This window comes from Schizophyllum commune (genome assembly GCF_000143185.2).
Source record: "Schizophyllum commune H4-8 unplaced genomic scaffold SCHCOscaffold_7, whole genome shotgun sequence".
Lineage (NCBI taxonomy): Eukaryota > Fungi > Basidiomycota > Agaricomycetes > Agaricales > Schizophyllaceae > Schizophyllum > Schizophyllum commune.
In genome coordinates, this window is record NW_026089544.1 from 2,307,867 (window position 1) to 2,322,038 (window position 14,172).

Sequence of the window (14,172 nt, forward strand, 5' to 3'; positions counted from 1 at the left end):
AGTTGGGCGCATCTTATCTGCCATGAGTTCGTCCAGAAGTTCACCCCGAAGGGAAGTTTATACGGACACGCGCAGAAACTGGCATGGGCGCGAAGTAGCTTCTATGACATAGTGGCGCCTCTTTCAGACACGCGCTGAAGCTATGCGGTGGCACGCGATGAAGCTATACAGCGGCACGCGATGAAGCTACACAGTGGCACGCGATGAAGCTATAAAACCGACACGCGCGAAGATGCCATCGGGGACGATCTGGTAGGCGCGCGCCTGTTCTCTTCGCCCACACACCATGTCCTGCTCGTGCCGCTGTGCGCAACAGCCCGCCTCATAGTGAGTCACTTACCTCACGCTTCTTCCGCTACACTTTCCCTTCCCCTCACGCTCTTCGCTTGTTGCCCCTTGCTCCTCGTACCTTGGATTACATGTTGACGCGCTTTTGCTCCCATGCCCTCGCTCCCTAATCCTGAATTCTCACTCCGTGTTGACGCGCTCGGCCCTCCAGCTCCCCGCCTCCGGCGTACAGCTCGCAGTCGCGCGCGGCGCAGACGGAGACGGCGCCTGAGACTGCCAGTTCTAGCCCATCTACGCCCCACCGCGGGATCGACAAACACCTTACCTGGATCAACACCCCTTGGATGCGCGTCTTCGTCCCCCGCGCCCTCTTCCTCGTTCTATGCGCGCTGTGTCTTGCCTTCTACGCCCTCTACCTCACCTTCGGCGCCCTTTACCGCCTCGTCGCGGCTCCTTCACCCGACGTGTACTGGGCGCTTCCCCTCGTTCCCGAGGCGGATTGCATGGGATACGGGATGCGCGCGTACACGGCGACGCTCGTTATCGAGCCTGCGTCGGGAGGTAGCATGCACGCGTCCGCGGCGCCCCGAGTGGACGAGCCTGCGTCAAGCGGGTGGATTGTTGAGTCCGTGCCAAACGCTCTGGGTAACAAGCCCGTGCCGGACGGATGGCACAGGATGTGCATGAACGACGCCCCGGCGGTGGAGGTAACGGGAAAGGTGCTGAAGAGGCCGACGTGGTGCGATATGCGGGAGGTACGTTTTGGAAAGGACTTGAATGCCCGCGCCGTTTGGGCATAATCATGCGTAGCAGCCGTGCAGGGTCTGACCCCTAGACAGGACCACACAATCGTCGGACACTGGGTCGTAGACTACGGCGAGCCGGAGTGCGTGAGTAGCTGGGGATGGTTCACGGACAAGGTGCGTATCCTTCTCCCTCCCACCTTCGGCCCTCTCACTCTTCCGCGCGCTAACGACTCTCCCAAAGGGCTGCACGGCGGAGGGCTCGGGGTTGCGCGTGCGTTGGCGACCTTAACAACATCCACTGGTCACTGACACACTCTCCTTCTTCGCTCCCTCCCCTCGCTCCCCCTTCCTCTCGTCGCGCCTCACATCTCTTTCTTCCCCACCCTCATCCTTATCTCTCCACCCAGACCTTCGAATCCGACCTCCACGGCCGCCTCGACGCCGGCGCCTGGCGCGACATGTGCCGCCGGACGCCCGCCATCGTGCGCGGGGTGAAATTCTTGGGCGCGATGCGGTGCTACAATCGGGTGAGTGGGTGATTACTTCATGGGTTGGATTTGCGGCGGGAGTAGGTACTTCGTGGCGTATTAGCGGTCGGGGTCAGAGGTCTTCTGTGACGCCGTCGTCGGCTTACGGCCGAGGCGGATTGTGGCTATCCTCGAGAAATTGGGCCTCGACGTTTCGCGGCGAGCGGCTTCTTTCTTTCCAGACCGCTCCGTGCATCTGAGATTCATCTACGATAGTCGGCGGCTATCGCGAAGAATCACGATCATCGGCGTGAATGGTTCTGACCCTCTTTACAGGACGACGAAGGAATTTGGGGCGCTTGGGACATCGAAGACAAGAGCTGCGCTTCCTGAGCGCGGCCAACGCGCGAGGGCCACAATATGCGCAAACCTTACATGCATCTATGCCTCTATGCACGTCTCTAAGCCATCTGAGCATGATTTGATGCTCGTTCAGTTGTAATTCAGGCAATCCCTTCTCATGGTTGCGCGATGGAGGTCTTGGCTGAGGCCTCCGCTTGTTCGGGCATGCGAACCAATGCTTGTTGGTCAGACTACTTGCGCGGTTAGAAGAATCGACGGTGGGCGGCCTTGTTTCCGTCGCCTTGCGGGCCCTAAGCTTCGAGCTTCTTCGATGCGTAGACAATCGTCAGGTCTTCGAACTTCCGAAGAATCACAGGCGGCTGTGCGGCGTTCTCCCTCTATTCTTACTCGTTTTCTGTTCCTACTTTGAGGCCCTTTGCGCGCTGTTCTATGTCGTCTTCTGCGCCCTTCTTCCTTGAGGGTCTCTTCTACGCTTCTCTCGCATTGAATCCCAGCCGTGTTTTGAGACATGCTGATGCTATCATCGGATGGAAGCGCGCCCTTCTGGAGGGTATATAAGGTGAGTCTGTGGAGCCTCTTAACACAGATCTTTCTAACGTTTGCAATTGGGGGCCAGGACGACGCCCTCAAATCATCATGACAAGGTTATTGGACTTTCCGGATGAATTACTGGTCATCATCTTCGATTTCATCGCCGGTCCTGACGCTGGCGAGCAGGACTTTGAGGGCGGGGCCGCAGACTAAAAGGAAGCTCGTGACGCCCTCCGTCTCGCGTGTACCTGCAACCGCCTGTACAACATTGGGATCGAGGTCATCTGGAAAACGGTTAGATCTCATAAGCGGGTGCCCCGCCTTCTGAGACTTCTTGATATGAAGAAGGTACGTAGCCAAAGAGCCACGTCTGTCGCACCTTTCTCACAACCCTACGTTCTGCTGCAGATACCTCCAACACGCCTCGTTGAGTGCCTTGATACGGTCCGTGTGTTCCGCGCGGTGCTCAAATCTCAGCCGAACGTCCTCGCCGCCATTCGCCCTCACTATGTCATTCCAACTGAATGTGACAGGGATGTCATCTTTCCAAACCTTCGAGTCCTCGAATTGGTTATACAGAACCCGAGAGGCGTCACGGAGCACAACGTCCAGAACTTGATCATTCCCCTTCTCTCCCCAGAATTGAAGAGAATACAAATCAAGACTGGAAAAGGTGTATTGCATATGCATGACATGTACACATGTATCGCACAGCGGTCGAAGGGGTTGGAGGAACTGTCTCTATCCTCGACCAGCGCTGGCCTAGCTGCAGCTCATTTTCTGACAATCCACACGATCTCTCTGCAAGAGCTGCACGACGCTCGCGATGTCGTCGCCCTTGGTTCGATATCTGGCCTGAAAAATCTGATAATAACCAAGCAGACGATTAGTCCGCTGAGACGCGTGACGGCCACCAATGAGATGACCAAAGATGCTTTCTCCGACCTGGTCAATCTCGAGATAACCGCGAATGACATCAATGCACTCACGGGCCTGTTCATGACACTACCTTTCATGACGCCTTCGACGTGCTCCTTGCTTATCCTTCGCTCCGACAAGGACTGGGCAAAAATATTTGAATTGCTCGAGAAACGCATCGCTCCTACCGAGCTGAACAAACTCGAACTGTGGTTCAGGTCTGAAACCTTGCGCTCACCAAACGATCACGACAAATGGCGTGACTCGGGTCTCACAGCGGACCACCTCCGACGCCTTTCGCCCTACAGAAATCTACGACAGTTCCATTTCTCTGCCAGCAATATCGACCGCTTCCAGATCAATGCAGGAGACGAAGACATCAAATTTCTTGCTATGACTTGCCCCAGACTAGTCGATCTCATTCTGGAAGGAAGTCCTGCGCAAACGAAATCAAGTATAACGTTAATGGCGCTCGAGTACATCAGGAAAAGCGGATCCTGCCAAATTGCGCCAAAGAACAATAATAAAATGGTAATCGACGCCAATAAGCATGATAAGCGCGCAAAATCTACTTTTGCCTCATTTGACTCCATCACCACAGTCCCCGATTCAAACCGTGCTATACTACGATGATTTACGCCAATCTAATCTGACTAAATGCCCAGTAAGCCAGCATATCACTCACTCACCACACCTTGACAACGTTGGGAAGCTCGAGCAGCACATGTTTAGGCCAAAAAGATGTCATCAAAAGTCTATATAATGTACATACTTGGTACTTGCGTGTAGGTTGCTACACTACCATCACTACGAACTTGCCCACACCACATGCAACGATGAGTACACGATCTGGGATAGGGAGGGATAGAAGGGGAAAGTAAATCGTTGACGACGTATCGTGAGGACCTCCGACTTTGGAGAGTGGGACCGAGACGAGAACGGGGGACGCGCAGTTTGCGCCGTACGCATTGGCTTCGATGTTTGTATGCCGTCTGGAAGTGGGGTCAGTATGTGAGCTCCAGGGCTGAGAAGGGTACGGACCAGGGGGTGTAGCGAGGATTGTATGATACGCACACGCAGAGGCTAATGAAAGAAGGTAAGCACAGGTCAAAAGTCATGTGCTACACTACGCACCTCATTGACGACACTGAGAGACGCCAGCCAGTACCACGGGAACGTGGAGGGTTCGACGCCAGAACCCACCCCTTCATTCCTGAATGCGCGATAGGCGAACCCGAAGCGTACGAACCTGGGGCGGCAGCTGGCCACATGTTCGCTTCTTGGGCGGGTGGCCCGGGCAGAGTCAGGGAGTCGATGGCAATACGGTGGATGCGCTGCTGAGTCGGTGAAGGGGACGAGCGACGGGCGGAAGCGATGCCAGTTAATGCATGACGGTTGAGAGCAAGGATCGCGAACGATCGAGCGCTGCCACGTCAGCGCTGTTATACGTCATTCGGATCTTTCCGATTTTGTGGCGCTCTCGCGGGCCTTCAGACTTACGCATCTGATTCTCTTGGTCTCCGCCGTGATCACGCTACTGAGATCTCTCTGAACTAGGCGATAGGGTATACAGAATGCGAAGGCCTTCACATTGAACTGGACTTGACGATCAGTAACAAATGCAGCCATCGTGTCACAGCCGTTATGTTGCCGGTCACGAGAAAGGCCGATGGTCGAAGGGCGAGCATGGAAGACGCGGAGGTGCGTGAACATGCCTCATCAGGCAAACACATACTGACTGTTTACGGATTCCTCAATTAGGGTGAGGCTCGGACGCGATGCAATGACACAATCAGTGGATGATCAGTCCCCTCCTTTGTCTTTCCCCTGCCTTCCTGGCTTGCAGAGCGCACTCCCCTAGCTATCGCTACCCCTTCGTCCCCCCCTCGTCATATTCCTCGTCATCTCCGTTGCTGCTCGTCTGAATCAGATGCGCTCTGCGCCTTTTACACCGCCTATCACCTTGCTCATCCTCAACGATGTGTCTCTCGCCCTTCACAATGCCTAGCAATCATCAGCGACCCCCTTGTCCCCATGGCTTACGCTCTCGCGCTCTTTATTGAGGTTGATCCGTCAGGTTCGCGCCCTTAGTAGCACTTGTCAGAGCGTATGTCATGATATTGCATAAAATGTGTATTCTTTAGTAGTAATTGTGACTATACTAGCAATCAGTTGGCGCTAAACTACGATAATTCTAGATGAACGTCCGGAGGGTCAGTCAAAACTCGCTTTTTTGTCCTGTTCATCACAAATCACCAGAAATTACAATCTTTATGGCCAACGTGGGATGATCGACGCCAATCACCCATTTGCGCTTTTCCTGATGTATCTGGCAACGTACCTCGAGCCAAGTTGCGCGCCCCTTAATCTGCAACTACCTTTGTCGGCTGTAGAAATTCCTACAGTCCTCACAGACCGTCCCAAAAATATGAAGGCACGCACGGTAGACTTGGACCTTCCAAATGCTCTGCTTCCCATCCATCATAATGTCAAAGCCGTCCTTGAATATCTGACACGTGTAATGCCGAGGATCAGAATTTAGCGTTTCAGAAAAGGTACAAGATAATGTCTCAAGAGGGGAAGAAGCGCAGGAAGCGTTGGTCTTCGTTGTCTAGTTGTATCGATAGTCGCGCGGACGGTAGCCACCAACTTGTCCATGATCCGAAGAATATGTCAAGTAGCATTTGAATAGTAGCTTGCGTCGGGTCGCGGGTCTATATAGGGATAGTTAGCAATATCGCAACTGCGAAAATTGTGAACCGAGTACTCGTAACGACGGAGTGACTTCAGAAAATGTTTACCAGGTTTAATCCTCCGCCCTCTTCGCCAGTTCGCGCCGCTATAGGATGTGACTAGAGGGTAACTATGGGCTCAACTCACGCCCACTTATCATCTCAGCGTGTTCTCCAACTCAGTAGACTTGGATGCATATCTTGAAGTTCAACTTCGCACGTGAACCGCGCGGAACAAGCCGATAGCACGCGGCCGAGGCGGTCCAGAAGCTTTGATCGCCGCAGCCATGTGCTCGACGCGCCCTCGGTGATGTTCTGATGTTGATGGAACCCGAGGCGCGCTGCGCTTGTTTTTCTGCTTGCCTTTCCCCCTCGTCTCTGACTCTCAGTGTAGGTACTGAGTAACGTCCGCATCGCAGGCGGACCTCCTTCGACATTGTCCACTGCGTTGTCTAGCATCCTCCCTCGCCGGACTCCCCAACCACTCCTGTCTGCTCAACGGCAGCGTGCGCTCCTCACGCCAGGGATGTCTATAGCCTCGGGCTCCTCTACCCCCGTGACGCGGTTGGGGACACCTCTTAGCAGGACGAGCACTCCCCTCGCACGCGTCGCCGAGTTGACTCGTGTCGAGGACTTGTGGTTCCCGGACGGCCAGCTCATCGTCCATGCTGGCGATCGCATCTTCCGCGTGCATGCGGAAGTACTCGAGCAGCAGTCGCTTGCGCTGCGGGGAATTCTTGCGGTGCGGCAAGCCAACATCCACTCTGAACATTACGAGGGACTGCCTGCCCTACCTCTGAGTGACCCGCCCGACCAAGCTGAGCATTATCTGCGTGCTATATTCCATCCAGAGTACGTCCTTTTATCAGCCAAATCCTCATCCTCTTGCCTGACTCAATACTATCAGAACTTTCCCCCCTCCCCCCCAAGCCGTCACCTTCGACGCGCTTGATGCCGTCCTGCGCCTGAGCCACAAATACGATTCTACGACCCTCCGCGCGCGCGGTATGCAGCACCTCGCCACCCTCTTCGCCACCGACGTCGCCTCCCTCACCCCCGACACCACCTGCTCCCTTGCCGACGCCGACGACACCGCCGCCTTCCTCGCGCGCGCCCTCGCCCTCATCCGCGACACCCACGCCGACTGGGCCCTCCCCCACGCGCTCTACGACCTCCACACCGTCGCCTGGGCGGACGCGAGCGACCTCGAGCACATCCCCGACGGCGTGCTCGCACCCGCAGACTATGCGCACGCATTTCGCGCGGCCAGGGCGGTCGTGGACTGGTGGCCCGCGGAGGACGTGCTGCTGTACGAGGATCGGTGCGCGAGGAGGCAGACGTGCGCGGAGATGCAGCGCGGGTTCCTGAGTGGGTATATGGATGAGTGGCGGACGGATCCGCTGCGGTTCTTCTGGCCGGAGGGGGCGGGGGAGGAGTATGTGCGCCAGCTGTGCGAGCCATGTGCGGCGGTCGTGCGGTCAAGGCATGCGGGGCACTCGGTCGCGTTCTGGCAGGCGTTCCCGGCAGCGTTGAATTTACCAGGGTGGGATGTACTGTGGGGCATGAAAAGGCGCGATACAGGTGGGATATGATATTGTGTATTTTGATGAGATCAGGCGTGTCGGTCGGCGTTAGGTGCAGTAGGAATGACTACCTGTTGTTCGATTAAGACTTGAATGCATAAAAAATCACAAAGAGGCCAGATTGGACTTGCTGGGAATTGAACCCAGGACCTTTCGCAGGCTTCAATACATGCTAAGCGAACGTGCTACCACTGTACCACAAGCCCATATCGTGTCGTCAACTTGTGTCTTATATATCCCTCATACGTGTGGCCCTTGACCTAATCAAAGAGGCTTCACTGTTGGCTCGTTCAGTGCCTACGAAGATACGATTGCGGAGACCTCAGGATTGCTGCTATCATGTCGTATCACTCACGATTTAACTGGTACGTCTTGAAGTGCAGGTCGTGGGAAACTCATTGACAGCACTTTTTCCCTCACTCCACCATTTCGTTGCGAATTGCGAGGACACTCGAACTCTCCCTATTCCTCTAAACATTCGCTACTTTACCGGTGCAAGTGAAGATATGGTTCTGCTTCCAGCACGCCCCCCAATGTCGCACAGCATAGATCAGCTGCTAAATCAATCATCATGACGTTCGGTGCCAAGCTTGCAAGACTTCCATCTGCTCTTGTCCTCCGCTTCCATCTACAACGGCCTGGAGCCAGCTTGAGATAGCCAAGGAATCATCCCATTGCAAACTTGACTAACACACACGCCAATCGTCGGACCTTTGGGAGCGCGCATCGTTCGTACGTGAGATTGCGATTGGACACTAGGTGCGCGATCCGCCTGCCTTCTCCCCACTTGCACTCATTATCATTGCCCTAGCTGACTACGTAAACGCCATTTTGTACAGTCCGCCAACATCCAAAGCCCGCCATGGCTGCCGTCTCCGTCCCTGAGGCCTTCATCCTCCTCACACTTCCCTCCGCGTCCCTCACGACGAACGGGTTCACGCACTCGGGAGACCTGCAGTTACAACACATCACCGCCAGCGTCCCCGATGAAAGCGGCGTAGTCCACGAGGAGGTGTTCCTTGTCCTCCGCCTCCGCGAGCTCGAGATTGCCCTCGATCCCGATCGTCCGGTGTCCCTCAGCACTGCAGACCCCCACCGCCGGATATACACCTTCGGCGCCTCAACGGGCGACGCGGCGGAGGAGATTCAGCTAGCTGTCCCCGCGAGCACTCCCGCAGGTGACCTCGAGACGCTCGACACCGTGCTCTCGCAGTACTTCGCCGCCTTCGAGAACGAGGGCGCGCTCGCGATCGAGTCCATGACCGCGCTGCCGGAGACGCTGAATGGCGACTCCATGCGCCCGGTGCCGCATATCAATAGCGCGCAGGCGGACAAGCTGCGCGGGCATCTTGTTCTGGTGAACGAGGATAATGGGGAGATTGTTGGGCAGCTGGACCAGCGGCTCCCCGTGCGCGAGGACCCTGCGATGCGCGGGTCGAGAGATCCCGTCGTGGTAGAGGTCCCCGACGAGGCGGGGCTCTCCGAGCACGACGCGAATGCGAGGGAGCTGTTCGTCAGGGCCATCCCGCCCGAGCAACAGAACTGGATGACGAAGGGCGCGGGTCTGGCGAGGTGCGCAGGATGCGCTTATTTGGCGACTTTTTTGTGGCTTACGAAGTCTTCTAGTTATGCCATTTCGACGGGCGCGTCGCTCATCGCCAAGGGCATGGGTGTGGCGGCCGACTACTACGTTGCGCACGGCGCCAAGTCGCCTGACCATCCTGATAATAGGGCTCTGACGAATGGTTAGTTTTCAATCCATCTTGTACACAGCACCAGAGGTTGACTATCGTCCACAGGCGCCGACGGCTCTTCTACCAACGCCTTCGACGGCTCTTCTACGCCCACCGCCAAACCCGCGCTCCCTCCTCGGACGACCTCGCGCACCATGACCATGCTCACGTCCCCACGCACGCGCCAGAACATGCAGCGCGCGCACAAGTACACGGGCACCGCCGTCAAGGCGAGCGCGAAGACGGTTGCGGCGGTCGACGAACTGATACGGCGCGCGGTGTATGGGAAGGAGAAGGCGGGTGCGAGCTCTGCGTCCGGTACGGCGGGCAAGGGGAAGGGGAAGAGGCTGGCTGCTGCGGCTGCGGCGAACAGTCAGTCTGCACCGGCGGGCTCGGGGCTCTCGACGCCAAGCGGTTATTCGACTCCGGGAGGTTACTCTACACCCCCTGCTGCTGCTTCGTCGACTTCGTTAGCGGCGCCGCCACCGTACACCCCTGGGCAAACCTACCTTGCGCCGGAGAAGCCTAAGCTGCCTCCCAGGCGGTCGCCGTCGCCGGGTGCGGCAGGCTCGGTCCCGTATCCCGTGTACACGTCGGGGAAGGGGGCGTCGGCACCAGCGTCGCCATACGCCACTAGCCCCTCGTCCTATGCCCCGAGCTCGGTACCGCCGTGGACCTCAGGCCCGCCGTCGCCGCATCCGGGGTATGGGGATGGGAAGGAGACGGGTCCGCCACCGCGGGGCATGTCCGGGCCACCCCCCGGCGCGCCTGGTTCGGGAGGATCAGGAGAACCAGGCGCACCCCCGCCTCTCCCGCCGCGCGAGTTGAAGACGCGAGACCGGGTCCTGCTGTCCGCGGACCTCATCCTGTCCACCATCGACGACTCGACGCGGCAGCTCATCGAGGCCGGGGTGGTCAACTTTGGGAAGGTGATGGGGCATCGGTGAGTCGTTGCGCTTGTTCGTTTGCGTCAAGCACTATTGGACTGACGAAACGCTCTTATAGCTACGGCAAAGACGCCGGGGAGACCTCCACCATGGCCGCGCGCACGGCGCAGAACGTCGGGCTCGTGTATATCGACTTGTCCGGTCTGGGGCGCCGCGCGCTCATCAAGAGGGCGGGGAAGCACTATGTCAAGAGCAAGTTTGGCGGGAAGAGTAAGACGGAGAAGGCTTAGGGCGCTATATGATGCGGGATGAGCGTAATGACGAGGTCCGAACTGTAAGATCGTCGGACTCAAGGATAGGACTTCGAATCAATGTATCGCGGATCAATGTGTACTTTGTGCAGGGAGTTCGAGGGCTGACCTCGACAAGCGGTCAGCAGTAGTCACGCAAAATTTCTGTGCGGTACGCAGTCAGGAGAAGATCACCTGCGCTTGCCTTGGGGACACTCAATTGAGGGATTTATGTGGCTCTATAGTGTGCACATCCTGTCGCTTGCCAGTGGCCGAGGAACACGTAGTACATGCGCGGACCGTGATAGCTCTGGAAAAGAAGGCGTTGAACCCGACGCCACATGGGAGTTGAGGCACGTGAGTAAAGTTCGGCTACCGCCGAGATCGCGTGACTTACGGTTCGTTTTCTGTACCCCCTAGCAAGGCTCAGCGGGGCTTACCTTGCTCCCCTTTCCTTAGATGAGGGAGCGCAGCGATTACGGTGCATGTGAACAAAACTTCTCAAAGCCTGAACGAAGCCTTCCATAATATCAGGGCCTTGAAAACCCTCGAACAACGTGTAAGTCCAGTAAATGGTCAGAGAACTTCTCAAAGTCGCTGTAACAGAGGAGCTAAACAGGTCGCCCTCCATCGAGACATACTTCGACAGCGTACCCGTGAAGTAGAAGAATATCACTAGCTGGGTTCGAACAAGGGGAACACGTGGGATGTGAGGAACATTGCCCGGCCCGCAGCGGAGCTATTGTCCATTGTTCTTCCCCTTTGCCTCCGCGTCCGCGTTGCCCGATGGGTTGCTCTGCGGGTCTCAACGGTTCTCGTGACCCGCCACCGGCTGGGCATCGACATGCTAGCGGGGTTTCTTATAAGAAACTTCCTTCCCGCTCTCATCATCCCATTCTTTTCCCGCCATGTCAGCGAGCAGCAGCGGTACGCCCACTCTCTGCCACGAAGCAATCGCACGCGCTGACGAAGAGCTCCTTATGTTGCTTCGCACTGACATACGTCACGATGATATCGGGTATTGATCTCGCCTCCTCGCGCACATGTCTGATTATTTGTGTCAAACAAACCGCGGACCGGCGGGTCTTTACGAAAAATGCACGGTGGCTCCAACTCCTTGACCGACGACGATCACGACGGCGACGGCGGGCCCACACTCTACTCATCCTTTTCTTCTGTACTTTACACCTCGACGGCGCGGGCGGCGTGAATTGCGCTTTCCATCATGTCTTCAACGTCATCAACCTATTCATCGACCCCTGAATCCGAATCGCCCGGTACGTCCGCATGCATCCCGTACCTGATCTTGCAGGCTAACAAGAGCTATCTCTTGTGCAGGCGCCTCCTCGACGGCGACGTCCATGTCCGATTCCTTTTCTTCTTCTCCATCGGACACGTCGACCTCGATGGACTCGACAACGTCTGCATCTTCCTTTGACACGACTTCGTCAACCTCGTACGACCCTTCCACGTCCGCGGACCCTTCATCATCATCCTCGATATCTGCACCCCCGACATCCACCACTTCCTCCACGTTTTCCGAATCCACGACTGCCTCCGCGCCCCCGTCCACGACCACACAATCAGACTCGACTTCGCAGCCTCCCGATACGACCACCTCGAACCCTCCCTCCTCGTCCACGACTCAAGATAGCACGACCACCACCGACCCTCCTTCGAGTTCCACCACAGCCTCTCAGCCCCCCAACTCAGAGACCTCGACCACCGAAAATACATCCCGCTCCTCCACCGGGGACGCCTCGCCGACATCTCGCACCGAGACCTCTTCAGAGGCACCCGTGACCACCGTCATTCAGACGACCATTGTCCAGGCCTCCAATGGCGAGCTACACACGTCCCTCGCCACTATCACCTCTACTGCGGACACCGCCCTCGGCACGGGCAGTGGTTCCTCAGGGTCCAGCTCCAATGGCTCTGGCGGCAGCAAAAGTCATACCGGCGCCATCGTCGGCGGTGTCGTTGGTGGAGTTGTCGGTCTAGCTTTGCTGGGGCTCCTTGGTCTATGGGCCTTCAGGCGCTACAGGAAGCAGAAGCGTCTCGAAGACTTCTTCGACGGCAATTTCGACCCCGATCGGGTTGTTGCGGGCGGTACGGAGAAGAAAAAGGGTCGCAAAGGTCCTGGGGGAACGCTACCCGACGTACAGGTGCGCAGTCTTACTTTATGACTGCGTGGATAACGCATGTCTATTGCAAGGTCTCGTGCTGACCTACCCTTAGTTGGATGAAGAGGAGGCGGGAGGCGCGCGCCTTGGAGGTGCGACGATGACGGATAATGGCGCAGGCGTGGTGACGCCCTACGCTTACACGTCGGAACCCCAAGGATCGCAGTACGGGACGAGCTCAGACCACTCGGGTGCGGCTTTGATCGGTGGAGGTGAGTCTCATTTTCACCCCCTGTTCACGTCGATTGTTGTTGTCAAGGCAGTTGGCTAACTTGCATCCTTAGCTGCACGTTCTCACTCCTCCGCGAGCGGTGGTAGTCAGGACTACAACCGGCAGTCGGTCCCCTTTGCGCTGCAGCCAGGTCATCAGCCTGGCGCGCCGGGCTTCCCGCAGCCTGAGGTCGCTGGCGCGACGGGCGTTGCGTACTCCACGAACGATCACAGCGCGCATCCCGCCAGCGAGGCTGGCCGGTCGAGCTCGAGCGGTGGTGTTTGGGGTGCACACGCGCCTGCTCGTCGTATGAGCGCTGGCGGCGCGTCGGGCTACGCTGGCCCGGGCTACATTATGAGTAACAAAGAGCGGGAGAGGCTTTCGGTAGCGAATCCGGGTAAGTGGCGCTTCCGGCTCTCGTCGTAGTCGTGGAAGCTGACTTGATTTGCGCAGGCCCTTCGGACGTGTTCGTGCACCAGGATGCGGGCGAGGTCACGTCTGGCGAGATCCCGCCGACGTACGACAGCATCAGGAGGGACTGAACTGAGACGCTTTACGATGACGAACGACACCACCACGGATGGGACTCTCCTTCTTGTACTTGGTATTCGCGAGGTACCTGCAGAGGGTATACTCGCCCCTCTATGCTTTCCTTGGGCCTGCACACTTGCTGGCCTACATTGACGGCGGCCTTCCTTCGTTGAAGGACCCCCATTACCACCGAGACGATTACTCACGATCTATCATATTGTACCGATAGATATCCCTTTGTATAATACCATGTAATTTTCGCTCGCTCCCAAAATCACATATACACTCGCGAGCTCTCTGCCTTGGCTCTCTGATTGAAGAAATATCTGCATTTTTGAGAAACGCGCGGTTGGCATCTCCGACGCCACAAATGGCTGCACTATCGGGGGTCAGGACCCCAAACTCTGTCGTTGTCACCGTCGGCGCCTAAACAGAGCCTCATGTTACGGTGAAGACGCAGGGCACCTCTCAGCGACGGAAGATATGTACATGGATATGCTGGGCTAGAGGGGAACCTGCTCTGAGGCTGGCAAGGGGGCTTTGTGGTTAATGGGTGCGTCCATCTCTGTCGATCGGCCTACCGGTGCTGACCTTCTGAAGACAAGGAAGAGGCCAACGACGTATAGTACGAGTAGAAGATAATCTTCGAATTCGTCATATACATTGATGAAACCATTGCTCTGAGCGACACGACAGACGCAACTGCAAG

At 57.0% G+C, this 14,172-nt stretch overlaps 5 protein-coding genes and 1 non-coding gene across 6 annotated transcripts; 5 read left to right on the top strand and 1 right to left on the bottom strand.

Annotated features, from left to right (window-relative positions):
• The first annotated feature begins 182 nt into the window (after positions 1-182).
• SCHCODRAFT_02630138 (uncharacterized protein) lies at positions 183-2,010 on the top strand. Its single transcript, XM_003031140.2, has 6 exons — positions 183-327; positions 500-1,043; positions 1,128-1,208; positions 1,276-1,305; positions 1,442-1,561; positions 1,838-2,010. The coding sequence occupies exons 1-6, from the start codon at positions 287-289 to the stop codon at positions 1,892-1,894; spliced, it is 873 nt and encodes a 290-aa protein (XP_003031186.1). The 5' UTR covers positions 183-286; the 3' UTR covers positions 1,895-2,010.
• Positions 2,011-2,474: 464 nt separating this feature from the next.
• Positions 2,475-3,946, top strand: SCHCODRAFT_02582006 (uncharacterized protein; the record flags this gene model as incomplete). Its single annotated transcript, XM_003031139.3, has 2 exons — positions 2,475-2,743; positions 2,804-3,946. The coding sequence occupies exons 1-2, from the start codon at positions 2,735-2,737 to the stop codon at positions 3,944-3,946; spliced, it is 1,152 nt and encodes a 383-aa protein (XP_003031185.1). The 5' UTR covers positions 2,475-2,734.
• Positions 3,947-6,323: 2,377 nt separating this feature from the next.
• On the top strand, positions 6,324-7,746 carry SCHCODRAFT_02582007 (uncharacterized protein). Its single transcript, XM_003031138.2, has 2 exons — positions 6,324-6,897; positions 6,953-7,746. The coding sequence occupies exons 1-2, from the start codon at positions 6,572-6,574 to the stop codon at positions 7,635-7,637; spliced, it is 1,011 nt and encodes a 336-aa protein (XP_003031184.1). The 5' UTR covers positions 6,324-6,571; the 3' UTR covers positions 7,638-7,746.
• Positions 7,747-7,750: 4 nt separating this feature from the next.
• SCHCODRAFT_t131 lies at positions 7,751-7,834 on the bottom strand. The gene has a single exon. It is a non-coding gene; the product is annotated as a tRNA-Ala (tRNA).
• Positions 7,835-8,052: 218 nt separating this feature from the next.
• SCHCODRAFT_02689921 (uncharacterized protein) lies at positions 8,053-10,835 on the top strand. Its single transcript, XM_003031137.2, has 5 exons — positions 8,053-8,387; positions 8,440-9,200; positions 9,255-9,373; positions 9,428-10,304; positions 10,367-10,835. Exons 2-5 carry the CDS (start codon positions 8,491-8,493, stop codon positions 10,536-10,538), a joined length of 1,878 nt encoding a protein of 625 aa, XP_003031183.1. The 5' UTR covers positions 8,053-8,387; positions 8,440-8,490; the 3' UTR covers positions 10,539-10,835.
• A 794-nt stretch (positions 10,836-11,629) lies between these two features.
• SCHCODRAFT_02630148 (uncharacterized protein) lies at positions 11,630-13,764 on the top strand. Its single transcript, XM_003031136.2, has 5 exons — positions 11,630-11,815; positions 11,877-12,703; positions 12,777-12,933; positions 13,006-13,329; positions 13,386-13,764. The coding sequence occupies exons 1-5, from the start codon at positions 11,764-11,766 to the stop codon at positions 13,472-13,474; spliced, it is 1,449 nt and encodes a 482-aa protein (XP_003031182.1). The 5' UTR covers positions 11,630-11,763; the 3' UTR covers positions 13,475-13,764.
• The last annotated feature ends 408 nt before the right edge of the window (positions 13,765-14,172 follow it).

Coding starts and splice junctions, on each gene's coding strand:
- SCHCODRAFT_02689921 (XM_003031137.2), top strand. CDS start 8,491: ATGGCTGCCGTCTCCGTCCCTGAGGCCTTCATCCTCCTCACACTTCCC. Junction 9,201..9,254: donor AAGGGCGCGGGTCTGGCGAG/GTGCGCAGGATG, acceptor GAAGTCTTCTAG/TTATGCCATTTCGACGGGCG. Junction 9,374..9,427: donor TAATAGGGCTCTGACGAATG/GTTAGTTTTCAA, acceptor TATCGTCCACAG/GCGCCGACGGCTCTTCTACC.
- SCHCODRAFT_02630138 (XM_003031140.2), top strand. CDS start 287: ATGTCCTGCTCGTGCCGCTGTGCGCAACAGCCCGCCTCATA. Junction 1,044..1,127: donor CGTGGTGCGATATGCGGGAG/GTACGTTTTGGA, acceptor ACCCCTAGACAG/GACCACACAATCGTCGGACA. Junction 1,562..1,837: donor CGATGCGGTGCTACAATCGG/GTGAGTGGGTGA, acceptor CCCTCTTTACAG/GACGACGAAGGAATTTGGGG.
- SCHCODRAFT_02630148 (XM_003031136.2), top strand. CDS start 11,764: ATGTCTTCAACGTCATCAACCTATTCATCGACCCCTGAATCCGAATCG. Junction 12,704..12,776: donor GAACGCTACCCGACGTACAG/GTGCGCAGTCTT, acceptor ACCTACCCTTAG/TTGGATGAAGAGGAGGCGGG. Junction 12,934..13,005: donor TGCGGCTTTGATCGGTGGAG/GTGAGTCTCATT, acceptor TTGCATCCTTAG/CTGCACGTTCTCACTCCTCC.
- SCHCODRAFT_02582007 (XM_003031138.2), top strand. CDS start 6,572: ATGTCTATAGCCTCGGGCTCCTCTACCCCCGTGACGCGGTTGGGGACA. Junction 6,898..6,952: donor CGTGCTATATTCCATCCAGA/GTACGTCCTTTT, acceptor CAATACTATCAG/AACTTTCCCCCCTCCCCCCC.